This window comes from Syngnathus leptorhynchus, chromosome 21 (assembly GCF_054491065.1).
Source record: "Syngnathus leptorhynchus isolate UIUO chromosome 21, UIUO_Slep, whole genome shotgun sequence".
In the NCBI taxonomy this organism is placed as follows: domain Eukaryota; kingdom Metazoa; phylum Chordata; class Actinopteri; order Syngnathiformes; family Syngnathidae; genus Syngnathus; species Syngnathus leptorhynchus.
In genome coordinates, this window is record NC_141215.1 from 3,563,598 (window position 1) to 3,579,133 (window position 15,536).

General features: G+C 39.7%; 1 protein-coding gene across 4 annotated transcripts in view; it reads left to right on the plus strand.

Moving 5' to 3' along the window:
- Positions 1 to 15,536, plus strand: part of large1 (LARGE xylosyl- and glucuronyltransferase 1) — a 112,249-nt gene that overhangs the window by 11,879 nt on the left and 84,834 nt on the right. For all 4 annotated transcript variants that reach the window (XM_085902023.1, XM_085902024.1, XM_085902025.1 and 1 more), the window contains 4 exons: positions 49 to 145; positions 4,968 to 5,061; positions 8,442 to 8,598; positions 13,106 to 13,172. In XM_085902023.1, coding sequence (XP_085758149.1) covers positions 13,167 to 13,172 — 6 coding nt within the window. In that variant the 5' untranslated portion in view covers positions 49 to 145; positions 4,968 to 5,061; positions 8,442 to 8,598; positions 13,106 to 13,166. The remainder of the gene's footprint in view (positions 1 to 48; positions 146 to 4,967; positions 5,062 to 8,441; positions 8,599 to 13,105; positions 13,173 to 15,536) is intronic.

A 15,536-nucleotide genomic window follows, 5' to 3' on the forward strand; every position in this document is an offset into this window, starting at 1 on the left:
ATTGTGATGTAACAATGAGATTACTATAATTTGTATGTCTCCACACAGTGACCCCACTCATGACTTGACAATGTGTCATTCGCAAGCAAAGGCGTAATTCCTGCTGCTGTGCGACAGGACAAATCAACGTATCAAAGCTAAAAAGGTAAGCAAAGATGCAGTGTCAGCATAGACATTTCTGAGTTAACAGCAGTAATATCATGATAACTGAATACATTCCATCCTCACAGCAGACTCACTTTTTTAATTCTTGACACAAAATACTGTAAGTCAACTGACCAGCTTGGTAAAGAAAGCACGTTGACAACAGGGTAGGAAATCTAAAAAATAAAAATATCTCTAAATGAGTCATGCCAAAAGAGAATTAGATCAATCAATTGTGTGTCTGCGCGCGCCAGCTCATTATTTCCCCCTCATAAAGCAAAATCAATGGATAATGGAATCACTTGACACTAACAGGAAGCAAAACGCCAACAGCACGTCATTCTCGGCATCGTCGGAATTGCGTTGAGCCATTTCCAAGTGTTAATTGAAATGCATCAAGTTCCAGAATTGTCCTCACACGAAGGTTATATATTATGTACTTCCATTTCCTGTCTGTCAAATTGTGCCAAAAGTGGAGCGAGGCTTTCAACGACATTTTAAGACCACTCGGGCCCACATACTTGCAGTAATAAGTGAAAGCTTCAAAAAGCCTCTTTAGGACTGCAATTAGCAAAGGGTTCATTCAGACACACTGGCTATTCTCCGACTTGGCCTCACTATCAACATTTCCAAAGAAATCAGAAAATATCAAGTCATTTAGGTGTGTGCATTGCCACGCTCACTTTGGGATCAAGCAGGGATGTAGAATCAATAACTCATTGAATCGCTGTCAATGTTCTATTTTTCTTTTTAGAAAGCTAGCACGGCATGGGACAGAATGTCCCAGAATTACTCTATTAAACGATCCACCGCAGGACTCATGATAGCAATTGGACTCCTGGTCACCTCCATTAAATGCGCCCCAGCCACTAACTAACTTAATTTTTCGACAATATGTTTTTGTAGTATTTGTGTGGCAATATTTTCTATATTACTGTAATAAGTAGTCGGCATTAAAAAAGGGTTTCAAAAAAATTTGACTGGTAGTTCAATAAATTAATAAATAAATTCAATTATATTGCATATGTAGAAACAACTGTGCTACACAGATTGACTTTACTAATTTTAAATTTAGAATTATTATCTAAAAACAATCAGTTTGTAAAGAGTAAATGCAAGTACGTGTATTGAACTCAAAATTTAAATACATTTGAATTTTATTTGGACAGCCATTCTTTCAGTAATTTGTTTTTTGTATGTTGTATTTTGATTAGTACATTTACAACTTAAAGGACTGAGGAGAGTCCTGATGCAAAACAACAACAAAAATCTGTTAGTCGGAATTACAGCTTTGATGAAACCAGAGTAATATTTTTGAGATGGGGGCGGGGGACATGCTATTATGCTTTAGCGAGCAAATGGAGCACAAGAAGACATGAACCTGGATGACACGAGCGGGTGTGATCATAATTGAAATAAATGATGCGTGCGCAAGCTCTCCACTGTTGATGAATGGAGCTGATCAGTGGAGACCATGGCAAATAATGCGCTTTCTGATTCCTCCAGCCTAGATGTGACACTGAAATAATGTGAACTCCATCAGCGTAATGAGGTGGCCCAACCTTCTTCAAACACCCCCCTCCCCTCCCGCTGTCACCTCTACGCACACTGGAGCCGGTTTCATCTGTCTCCATTGCGTTTCCCTTTCACCTTACCCGGCAAACGTCCCTGGGATAATATTTCTTATTTCAAACTTGTGATAGTTATTTTGTAATACCTTCAATGTGCAGTTGCACATTTGTCACAACTTGACACAACTTGGCCCAATTTATCTGCCTGCGTGCATTCAGCTTTTTATTGTCAATCCCCGGATCAAATCTAATCCAAGGTGATCTGTTAAAACTAACGGCCGAGGGCTTTGGCGGCTATGAATGAGGGTGAGGAAAGCAAAACAAGACTTTTAAAGGTCAGTGCTTTCTCTGTCCAATCTATTGCCACAAGTGGCACAAGTGTTTTCTAGACCTGCTGCTTCTGACATCTGTTACAAGCGTTTCTGTCTTCCATCTGCTAGTTTGCACTCATAATAACGGTAAGACTGTGGAGGCTTAGCGGTGCCTCGTGCTTCGTGTTCTTGGCAAGCAGGGGTAACAAGTGTGCCACCCCACTCAGCGTAGATTCGCAGAGGACCAAACAAGCAAGACTCGCTGTCAATTTTAGCGTGGATTATCAGAAGCGGGGATACAAACTGTGTTCAGGGCACACTTGGAAGCTTGTTTGATGTGTCGATTGTTGAAGTACAGCTATTTGACATAGTACAGATTGGACTGTTAGTTTTCTATCTATTTTGCACCTTCTATGTTTTATTTAGTGCGCACTAGTATAGTTGTGATAGATTTGTTGTTTTGGCAGTTGTTGAAGGTTCTGATACCCCAGGAGCCGTAAAACTGTTGCTTTGGTTCCATCCACTCAGTCAGTGTCAAATAGAATAGCAGAGGTGGGAGGAGTAAGGCACGAGTGTGAGTTATAAATCTTAACTTTCAAGTTTCAATTAAGACATAACTTAATAAATCAAATGCTAAATCAAGCATTTATCTCTACAGATTAAGACTGTTAAACCTTTGAGACAATTCTTAGCGTTAGCTCCAATGCTACCATCATGCTTCTGATTTAAGACCCTGTTACAGTCTGTATCTTGGCTAACAGGCTTGCTACATAGGAGCGATTCCAACATTTTTTGACTGTAATAGTAATATTTTTGCTCTGTCATATATCATTAACTTCTCGTGAACACGTGGTGTTACAGCTCCAAAACAATTCCCATCATCTCGGTTGAGACTACCGTAGAAGTTGGGAAAACTTCTTAGTCAGCTTCAAACTCTCATTCTGGAAAATGTCGTCTTCTACCGACAGCGTAAAAGGGGCAGTCAACTGCTCCTAGCTTTCTACCTGCAACTACCTCGTTTTGATGCGGTCTGGCAGAATAGGTCAACTGGAAAAGCCCCACTGTTTAACAAACTGAAAGAGGGCATATTGCCAGAGGTGGACACAAAAAAATAGTACAAGGAGAGACATCTGATCAGCCAGTCAATTCCCTGCTGGTCCACCTGTGTGTGGTCATCCGTGTCCTGTTCTCTCTGTGTTCCAGCCAATCGGCTGCCTGTCCACCTGTGTCTTGTACCCCCATTAGTCGTGAGTCTAATTAGTTCCATTGTTTTTCCCTTCATATCTCATGAGAGCAATGCTGCTTTAACCTACTCTGTAAGTACTTGTTTTTGTTGGCTCTCATTTGTGTTTAATCCTTAAGCTCCAGGATGTTCTTCTTGGCATCTCATAGTCTTGGTGCCTCTTGTTTTTCTGCTTTGTTTATGGTTACCAGAGTGTCACATGTTGGGATTAAGAAATGAGTAATTGTCACTCTTTGTAACAACTAATCGAGACTTAATAATTGGCATACAGCTCTGGGCAAAAATAGGAGGAATCAAGTTGGACAGAAAAAACTTTGTATTTGTACTTTTCATTGGAGCAAGATGGAATCTACCCTGCAGATTCCTGAAAATGTCAAATGCAAATTGAAGGGTTCACGTTCTCATCGAGGCACCCAGAAAGCTCTTAGCGGGAAAGCTGTCACTTCATCCGCTCCGCCGCGAGGAACTCTCCAGATCTCATTTGTGGAGCTGGTGACATGCCTTGAACCTCCCTCGTCCTCCTCCACCTCACCTTCACTTTGACCGGTTACACTGCCGAACCCCTCCACGCAAAACCCTGACAGCATTTTAATCAAAACTCAATAAGACGACCCAGTAGGCTGCATCCTGTCCATTTATTTTGATAAATATAGTGTGTAAGACTGGAGGCTGTTTGATTGTATCAGTATGTGATGTGACGGTTGTACTGTACTCTGGCACACATGCAAATTAAGGTTACGCTGTGCTCCACGCTATGTATGAGTCAAAAAGGGCAATTATTTTAATGAGTAAATCTAAGAAATTTGAACATCCTTCCGTCAATTTAAATTATGTGGACAATGTAAACATCTAACCGTTTATTCACACAAACATCTCTTTAGTTGTGTGCAACGTAAAAGGCAATATATGTAATGGGTGCATTTTTAAATTTCAGAATGTTCACTTTTGGTTTTCTTAACTTCCAATATGATAAACTTAAGAAAGTGGAGCGCAACGCTGATTAAGAAGTACAAAGTACTTCAGTGAGCATATAGTACATCGTTTTCAAAGAAAATGTCAGTATTATTTGCTCTTTTGACCAACTGGCTGATGTTCCCTGTCAGAAACCTAGCCAGCAACCGTTGCGATTCAACACTGGCAAGCCGACTCCCGACTGTATGAAATTAAACAGGACTGGCCGTGTAATTGCTTCTGCGGGGACTCCACCAGCGTCAGTAATACACTATGTGATTGGGTGTGCAACGCGGCTGCCCTCACAGTCAAGGCAGAATAAACAACAAAAAGGAAAAGAATCTATTCTGGTCTGTAGCCATGCGCACGACAACACCTCAGGGTGACAAGCGGCCATATGTGGCCTCTGCTGGTGATGACTGCACACACGTTATTTCGCTCTCAACTATCCACACCTTGCTGTCAGAGACTGTTGCCGGGATAGCACAACAGACATTATGGGATGTGACAGCTGGTGCCGGGTCAATTGTTGCACACCTCCGGTTGAGCATGAGAAGTCTTCCCTGCTTTAGAATTTCCTGTGGTATCTTATCCTAAAAGACATGCGATATAAAAAATCCATTCGATCATCTTAAAGTAGACGTCGTGCATTTGTTTCACAGTGTGTACTGATTGCCATTTAACAGGAGTTAAAACATGCTTGATTAAGTGTGAACACATCCCATAATATGATTATTTTCTTCTCAGGTTCTTCTTCTCTTAACACGACTTGTTGAGCCTCACAAGAAATTAATGGAAAAGGAAACTGAAAAGAGATGCTCCAAATTAAAGCCCAAACCAGGTAAGGTGATGTCTATGATGGTAGAGGTTTAGTGTTCATTCAGTGGCCAAATATGTTTGATTTGAGTAAATGAAAGCCTGTTAAATGAAAGAGTCCTTAGGAAGGAGCCTTGGGATACTCCGCTTGTAATTTTAGTCTGTTCAGATTGAAAGTTCTGTTTTGATACTTACTGTAAGTGAAAGATGATTACCAATAAAGAACTGTGCCATTTTCAGAAATTGGCAGATTGCTAAAGGTGCTAAAGATCTCAAATTCTTGCTGCTTATCAGCAAGTAAAATTTTACCAATCTCTGATGATTCATCCCCATATGCTCCTGAGATAGCCCTAAATACCATTTTGCAGTTGTGCTTGATGAACTCAGTTATTCATCCATTTGCCACTTTTATGAGTCACGCCAAACCCATTTGGATCCCCCCATTCAAGGGCTTCCTGTGCTCTCCGAAGCGATGGTTTTTTTTTTTTTAAAAACGTCTACATTTTTTACCACATGCTGCAATATTTTGGTTTGACAAGTAATTATGACTGTTAGCATAATAATTATTGAGGCAACGTCGTCTCTCCCCTTCCTGCATTAATCACACCTGCAGGCACGATAACATCCAAAAGTAATACAATTCGGAGCTAAAATGACATATTTCAAGTAAGATCAAATTAAACTCCGGTGACATGTTGTATTACGACGGCAATTTAAATGGAGATAAAACTATCGTTACAAGTCATAAGGCCTTATTTAACAGTCACTTCACTTTTGACAGCGATATGTGTTTGAATCCCCCTCCCCTGAGCTGCTTTACACCTTTTTTTTATTCTTTCTACTTAAACTGCTGAGTCGGGATTCCATCAGCCGTCGTCGCTGTGCATTTTCGCTGACTGATACGCGTCCCAATGGGATTTGGACCTGTCAAGGCAGGAGTCAGATGAACAGCAGTCCTGTTAAATTGTTTTTGTCTTTGGCATGCACCCTTGATAATTGACAAGTCGCAAATTAGCTGCGTCCTGTGCTATCATCTGTCAGCCCACCACCCCATACCCATGCTGTCTTCTCTACAGATCGCACCTTCTATTTAGTCATTAACTTGCGAGAACAGACAGTAAAAACTGTAGTTATATCACAAAGGAGCTTTCTTGGGTTTTCCACCCTGTCTGCTATTTGATGGAATTAAGTCTTCGATTGGCTGGTGACTCTTGGCCAAATTAAATTGGGATAGGCTCCAGTTCATCCATAACACAACCAACTACAGAAAAATAATGGACTACTATCTTGCAGGAATATATTGTTTCTTCAAAATATAGATATACAGTTGAGAAATACGTACTTTACACTCGATTTTTTCACTGTGTTGTTTTCTGTTTTGTAAAACAACTTAAGTTATGGTTCAATATGCATAAAGTGTCAAGAGCCACAAACATATTTTTCACATTGCAGTTCAAAAGCCTTAAGCAAGCTGAACACAAGGTAGATCGAGTTGGAATTTATCTTTGGTGGTGATAAAGTAGCACTTGCATAAAATGATTACAATCCGAAACCACCCCTGCACAACACTGTATTGCTCATTAAAAGTTAAATAAAAACTGTACCGTAATAAATCTTTAACTGTTCTAGAAGATTAAATACTTATGTATTTTACTTTAAAGTCAAATATAACTAAACTCTTGGGTAGTGATTCTTTTTGCATACATTTTTTGAGAATCTTTTGAGTTTGATCATTTGCTACTGTCCCCCAAAATAATCCCCTAAAATAATCAACATTCATCTGAATGCTATTATGGTTTACTTCAGACAGGATTAGAAGCCAAATGGCATCCGAAACCTGCACTTTGTCTGATTTATCATCGCTTTGACACTTCATAAACAAGTTCAGGTGGAATAACATTTCATAAAAGCACAACTTGTATCTATATAGTATAGTGAGTGTGGGAGTGTTATCACAGAACGTAACGTGACAAGCGTCGGCGGCAGAGTGGAGGAGCGTTAGCTGCAGATTGATGAGCCGGCCCGTTTGATGGATGGGGCTTCAACGCTTGGCTATCAGCCTTTCTGTCAGCGTCTGAGCGGCAGCACATCAGCGCACACAAACGCACATATACATGCAGCGCTATCATTTCATTCAACCAACACCAGTCTTGTTCACTGACGAGATAAAACGGGACCGAGCCCAAAAACAGCGGGCGTGATTGTATCTCCAGATCATTTCAAAATGATAGCAGAGAGGCTTCACCAAACTATTTTCATATTTGTTATTCATGAGTTCAGTAGAATGCTAATATTAAAAATTCAACAAGAGCTATAGAGAGCTACACGCAAACATATATTCTTTATCCTCTGGGAATAATGGGAGGTAGGATATAGCAACGTAAACAATGCATTCCTCTGTTTTTCGCTCACAATGAACTTCCATATGAAGGAAACGATGAGCGAAGTTTGCTTTAGTGTTTATCCGCAAAAACTTCTCATGCCACACAGCAAGTACCGCTAAAGAGAGCCCACAGTAAGAATCACTGATCAAGAATACGTGATCCGAAAAAAATCCATACATGTAATTGAACTTAGTCTGGCCTCTGCTTCGCCATCCCCCTGATGCCTGGCCTGCTTTTTCCTCCCCTCATGTTTTTGAAATCAAGTGTGGCATATTTATGATCCACTCATACATTATTTCCTTGGCAAGCATGGTGACTCGTGGCTTGTGCGCCTGCCTCACAAGTTACAGTATGTGCCCTGTAATTGGCTAGTGACCAGTCCAACAGCCAACTCGAACACCTCGTCCCATCTGCTGTCAACTCAAACGACATAAAACACAACAAAATTAAATAAGTTCCATGTTTTCCTCTTTTGCCTCAAATTAAGAATTTGATAATTTCATTAATTTAATTGCTTCAGAGGTATTGATCGACCACATACGTACATCAGAAGTTGTTTAAAATGAATTGCTTCGCATTGTAATTGTTTTTGCAAAACTTAAATGCCATCATTTGCATAATTTACATGTCACAACATGCCAGTTAAAAACTATTATCTTGTCGACAAATAATTACATTATAATCATGTTTAGATTAATAAAAAGCTGACGGCACCTAATTCATTTACTTTTGAATTAGTTTTGTTATTGCTTCCATGTATTTTAACTCAAGTTATGTTTTATTGAAATTTCAATAAACAGCAATTCTTATTTGTGATATATAACAAAAAATCTGATTAGTTTTATGGTTGGTTTTTTGTTTTGCTTTAAAACATTGGATTAATACAATTCATACAATTTTATGTCACTCTATTTCATTTTGACCCAGCCACACTTTTGATATTCATTAGGAATATAGTAAAACTATTTTCAGAATGTCATAAAATACAGTCACGATATAACATTTTTCTCCATCTATTCAGGAAAGGCTCCCAATAAAACTGGATGCTGGCAACACGAAAGAAGTAAACAGGCAAAAGTCTCAAAAATGATGCGCCGCTACCTCGCAATAAAAGATTCCAAGTGGAAACTCTCTCTCTCTCATCAAACTAATGACGCACAAGATGGAAACAGATGGAGGTAAGCTCCTGAGAAGAAAAAATGGCAGATTGAATGCCAAAATGGGCAAAGGTTCATGGAAACAAATACGTAATGGAGTCAGCTGCCAGCTTGTCTTGTTCTTATGATGACCAATGAGAGAACAAAATAGTGCTAACCCAAGCATCTTGTCTGAGAGCGACAGAGCACAACAAATCCATAGTTTCAGAAACGGAAGTCCAGAACATTCATTCGCTTCTTCTCTCAACTCACTTTCTTATGACCCACTCCTGGAGTAGAATTGAATTTCTATACAGAATGGATGAATAGATTTTTTTTTTTTTTTTTATTGTATTGTTAAAACTCTGTCCACACATTGTCTTCTTCTCTCAGAAGATGCCTTGGGCACCTTTTTCCTGTCTATAAAACCATCCTGGGATCTTGAAACCCTCTCCAGTTGACTGTGAACCTTTTGGAAGGATTTTAATGAGTGAACATGAATTGTACCTATGATGCCATTACAGTCACAAATGCCGGCAAAAGCTGCAGCAGATGTTCTTCTCTCACGGTAATTGGAGCAGGCAGGGAAGGAGGAAGTGAGTCAGCAGAGTGTGCCAAGCGCATCCCAGATAGATCTAGGAGCTGGAGACGAATGAAAAGTAACATTAAAGCTAGACGAAATCCGCCCAAATCTCCCGATGGGAATTTTTATTAGTCATGCGCTGAGAAACATCGAATATTGAAAGGACCAATATTAAATAGCATAAAATCTTGGAGGTGTGGGGTTTCCTCTTTCTCTCAAGCATTTACTAATATATGCAGTATGAGTGTACATACAGAGTCACAAGAGACGGCCTCTGTTGCTAACCAAAACAGAAGCACCAAAGTGTTCTCTTAGGTCAGACAACCAGCAACTTGATTTTTTTTATGCAAAATTTGGGCAATCCTCAATTGGTTAATCCTGGATGGGCTGAATTCTCCAATGATTTATTGAATTACTTGTAACTGTTTTAGAAACATTTGCACAAGTTAAAAGAAAAACAGTGACAACAAAAGACAGCACAATCCCCTTGAATCACAAGGGAACCATTCAAATTCAACCATTCAAGGGAACCATTCAAATTCAAAAGGGCCCACTGTCGTTGAATAAAAGAAAATCCAACAAACAGGTCAAAACCACTCTGGGGGGAAATGCTGACATCTGGAAGTTAACCTACAAATAAGGCAGTCAAGCAAACAGGAGCAGGCAACAGCAGGTATATTTGCACTTGGAAACACCAAACATGACATGGATGGCCTGACCGGTTGTGACAATTAACAACATGCGCCCTAGTTTTTTCTCGCTTAAGCAGCAGCCATTGGTGTTGACCCACGTTTGAACCCTCCGCTTTTATTAAGAAGGCCTTATCTCTGTCTAGTAGTGCCTCATCCACTTACTCAACTCTCTCTCACCGCTGCACCATTGAAGTGCATTGGGAGCATGATTTATTCTTTTAAATTAAAAATGATTTGAGCTTCAAGTGGCATGTTCATTTTTCCAAAAAATATGTACTCGAGAAGGGCTCCTTGAATATAAGATCCCCTCAAAACTACCACTTAAACTTGGGCATATTTGATTCGGTCTTGTTTTTCATGGATTTTATGGATCTGTAATACACCTCAGCTTTTTCAACATACTTTCAATATAGACGGTGTGACCCGTGAAACCATACTAGACTGAATTATAATGCCATTAGGTACACAATGCTAAATACGTACCTGCTAGGACACCCTGGTTAGTTCCTGTTCCTCCGTGCCATGGTGACGCCAGGTTTTTGTGACAACCTGTAGTGAGGCTGGTGGGGAGGGGCTGTATGTACATGGATTGGATGCTTCCTGGTTGTCAGGATCTGAGCAGGCCGGGAAGAAAGCTTTTCATTCTTGCGCGTTACCATGGGATACATAGCGGGTCACAGAGGCACTCACGACGACTTCACGCTGCGTTGCTTGCGCACGGACGTACACAGATGCATGCTCACTGTTGAGGAGGGGGGGCGTAAAATTATATTGTGTTGAGGTGATTTAAACATTAAAAGTGCTCAGTTTTTTCCATCTAATTTCATGTTGATGTCTGATTAAACAATGTGGATCATCGCAGGTGGTGAGAAAATGGAATCACTGACGTCTTGGGGTGTTATAGGTAATTTAAAAACAAAGTGATGCAGTTTTGGTGATTGCACTGATAATCTATCTGATAGATTAAGGCGAGATCAAGGTGTGTCTGAGTGGAAAGATTACAAAGTTGGGATCTTGTTTGTCACAGCCTTTGAAACAAGGTGCTTATGACGCTAATCCTCATTGTCATCAAGTAAATAATCTCCACTTTGTCTCTTTTCAATTGAATGGCGGTTTATGGCTTATCCAGTTATTGATTCGATCCATACATTAGGTGCAATCATCAGGTGAATAGGCAACACACTCTAGTTATGTCATTTGCTTTACCGAAATAGAGGTACTGTGCAAAACAAATACATCCCAAATAAATAGATGTATGCAAAAAGAAAGGGTCCAAGACTAAATGGCTGGGGGATTCCTAATCACAGGGAAACTTTAAACCTGCTTCAGTCTTGCAGTTTTGTTTAGTGACAGTCACAAAAACTCAATAGGATAAGCCATATATCTCAATGGGGAGTTAGAAATTAATATTAGTGTTGCAATAATAAGGGAAGTCACAAAACTAATAGTAATTCATAAGAAGAGAGGCAATTATTTTGGGCAGGGTTCGATACATGCAGTTTATCCAGCATGGAAAAGTATTTGAAGATACCCGGACCTTTATAATACCTCCACTCAGAGGTTTGTACGCTTGTAGCCAAGGATTTTGAATCTCCTTCCCAAGCCTGTATTAGTTTTACTTCCCACTGAGGCCGTAGTGTGTGCAGCGTGTCATTAGCCATTCAGTGAGATATACAATGCGAGTCATTTCCTGTTATACATCTTTGGCTGTGTGGAATGAGCTGTATCCCGCCGTACGCTGCATTCGGGCCCACCCGGTATTTATCACAGCTGTCCTCGAGGTGAGTGTAGTGAATCTATTATGGTGTGTTTTGTCCCTTTCTGTAAGCCCGCTGAGTTTTGTCACCCATGTCAGCGAAGGTAAGCTGCAAGTGATTGAAATAGGCCAAGGTTTCAGCGCTGCATGTGGCGCCGACGCCGAGATGTAGTCACACTCAAGTGGGTCGGTGGGAGTGTTGTTTATACCCTTTCCTTATGATTGACAGGACAACTGAGGCAAAAGAAAAATGTGCTGAAGGAAAATCGTACAAATCATTCCTGAAATAATCACGTTGTAAGAATTCTGGCCACTGGTTGAATCATCATGCGTCGCGGGTTAGTGGTTAGGGTTAGCTAACCTGTTCTTAGTTGCTTCATTGTACTTTTTTGTTGTTGTAATAGTCAATAGAGACTTAGCCAGCTAGCTTGAAATAATGTTATGCAATACACTTTGTTTATTATGCTAATTACTAACTTTATGGAGCGAACGCAAGGCTTAGTCATTGTCCATGGTGCTAGGGGTTTCAGCAACCCAAGGTAACCAGGCCAGGTAATTGTTCTTGGATGCGTCATTGTATATATTTTTTTCTTCTTTTCATTAGTGAATAGAGACCTGGCTACCGTCACAGGAATCGTGATTTCTCATTAAATTTCATTACATTTGCTAAAAACAAGGCAAATCCCAGTCACTTGTCTGGCATATTAATAAGCTTAGCAATTATAGCTAACCAGGCTAGCTACCTTCCGAGTTGCTCACTTTGTACTCTTATTTTTGCTTTTTATTTGTCACACATCCAATCACACTCTGAATTTCATTATTTGTCGTTGTTTTGAATCATTGTAAAAACCGGTGTTGAGGTGACAAATGTGTGGAAGCAAACAAAAAATCACAGCACAATATAAAAGCAAGGAAAACAGTTATAGTATGTCCACGAAATACAGTGCCCTCATAATCAAAATAATCACTAATTATGGGACTTAATACCTCCTTGTTTTATTGGTTCCCTTAAACTTTGCACTTGTGTGCACTGTTTCCTTGGCATATTTAGTGCTTCATTTATTACCACCTCATTTGCATGCATATTCATGAGTGCAAATGAGGAAGCCGGTGTTTCAAAACGATCCCCGTTCCGTCCACTTATCACCAAACCAATACGCCATTTAAGCAATCTTAGTCAGGTGGTTTAAAGTGTGCCTGGATATACTGTAGACCCATTTAATTTTAATTGAGTGAACAAAGCAAAACCGCTGCCATTTAGGTCCAAATTGCTTAGTGGTGTGTGCTGCTTGAAGAATATAAACTTCAGCCAATCATATGGTTGCCTTGTCTTGGTTTTAAATTGAGCACACAACATATACATCTACAACAAAATTCAAACCCACAAAAAAAGAAGAATTTGTTTTAAAAAAATGAAGAATGCACTACTAATTAGAAAACATTGAATTTATTTCATAAAATTTGATGTTTCTATGGAAACAAACTCATAGTGGTTATCTATTTTTCTGTTTTGTGCAGATAGAGAGACAAATAAAACTGAATCAAGAATCTACAGTTTTTCTTGAAACAAAAGTGCCTAATGATGGTGAGTAACATGCTTTTGAGTTACTAAGTTAAAAAATACTGTTTGTGTTGAAGCCTATGTAATATGGCTTCATGACTGTGTACATGCTAGATGCATCATGTTGGTGCTTGATTTCAATTTCAATTCTCTCACAAAACACAAAATGTGGAGTCGATAAGGTAGGTCTTGAAAGCCATTTGTTGGTTTGTTTGATTTCATTGTGAGGCACAAAAATCCTCTCATTTTTTGTGATGATTCAAAACGTATTTCGGTGGACTGCTGATTTTAATTTCAATTCTCTCACAAAACACCAAACGTGGAGTCGAAAAGGTAGGTCTTGAAAGCCATTTGTTGGTTTGTTTGATTTCATTGTGAGGCACAAAAATCCTCTCATTTTTTGTGATGATTCAAAACGTATTTCGGTGGACTGCTGATTTTAATTTCAATTCTCTCACAAAACACAAAACGTGGAGTCGAAAAGGTAGGTCTTGAAAGCCATTTGTTGGTTTGTTTGATTTCATTGTGAGGCGCAAAAATCCTTTCACTTTTTGTGATGTCAAAAAATGTTTCGGTGGACTGCGTGGCTGCTACAGTTTACTTGCATCTGGGTCAAGCTGGCAAAACAAGACTAGAATCAAAAGGTCATCTCTTTCCCTGAGATTTTTTCTTAAAGTGAAACATTTCAATTACATATTTCATATTTTACTTGACTTCTTGCCCAGGAATATATATAAAGCAAACAAACTATGTCATGAATTTCAGGGTTATTTTCAACAGAACTAAAGTGCATGTGCAGGCCTAGGGGACTTTTTTTCTTCTTTTTACCAAGTGTCGGAAAACTGTTAACATAAGCATAGTCAGTGCAAAAAGATTTTTTTTTTTTTGTCTTTAAATAATAAACGGGCGGTGTGTTTATACCAGAGGGGGCATGTCAAGAATGTTATTCGGCTGCCGCTTGTCTTTAGAGGAAAGAGGCCTAAGGGGGTCATTAATGGGAGCGCACGGGAAATTAAACTACTGATGTAATCAGTGTGCTCTTGTCGTATATCTACAGTATTTTTGGACAGAACATATCAAGTTAAGTTTTGTCACTTTGAAATTAGTTGCATAGCTTGTCTAATCCCCTAGAAATCAGCCCGTTAGCCTATTACCCAACTTTCCTTGACTAGAAAAAAAATCTGGATGGAGACCTGCGGTGTGAACATGACCTTCGGTGTGTCCATTTTAGTGTGCTGTTGATGGTTCTCGATGCTATTTACCAATGTATTTGAGAGGCCCAACTATTTGAATATCTTGTGCAAGTTTTCTTTATGGCTCCATGAACTACTTATTTCTATATTTAGTCAGGCGGTCCATGGGCAGCACTCAGTCTGCTTTGGGAGTACTCGAACCCGCTCACCCTTATTATTGAGGATTCATCTCTAAGGTTTTACAGCACAGGTTGTTGTGCAGTTTGATCTCACGTTAAGTGCTTTTCGCTTGAGTGGGAAAGTTACTACATTTGCTTCCCTCACACCAGCATGAGGAAGCATTTTGGGCATTTTAAAAGCACAGGAGCAGACAGACAATAAATCCCAAATCTTATCTATTTACTCTTCATAAAGATAACTGTGTATTTTGGGTGTGCAGTTCAGACTATGTTCAAGAGATATTTTTGCTGACCTTGTTGACAGCCGTAGCACCTGTCCTTGGCACTCAGTCAACTCGGAATTCAACCTCAAACCCATGACTTCATCTTAAACTGAGCACTACGAGGCAAATTAGCTTGGCGTCGGCTTATCTCCCCGACTCATTTGCGGCTCTATTTTGCATTTGACTTGGCTTTCGGAATGACATTGGTGATAAATTAGGCTGGTACGTGCTTCCAAGCCACGAATACTTTGCCACTTCGCCTCACCTGTTCAGCTGTACATGGGAAAAGGTAGCTGGAGGAAATTAGCCCATCGAATATCTATAAATCATTTATATTTGTTGATATTCATGTTTCCCCACAGTGAAGCATCTAATTCCACGCTATACTGCAAAGAAACAATATGTATTTGTATGAAAGTAAACACGGATTCATTTTTCTCTCTTTGAAACCCGATTCCTGCCTGTGGGGAGGTTGGCAAAAGATGTTTTATGCATCTTGGGGTGTGCGGCCTTATGTCAAGAGGCAAATGAGCTTCTTAAAATACGTTCTTCATTCAAATATTTAGCCGTAGCCTTATTCTGTTAAGTAAGCCTCACCTCACACCTCTAAGAAATGCTAAATGATCATCTTCCAAATGGGTCGCCACGGAGACTGGCTTGATCACGTTAAGCTAATTAGGATGAAACCTGAGGCAAAAGCAATATTAGAGGAGGATTATTATGGTCTTCGCAGTTTGGTGCAGAGAGGCTGGG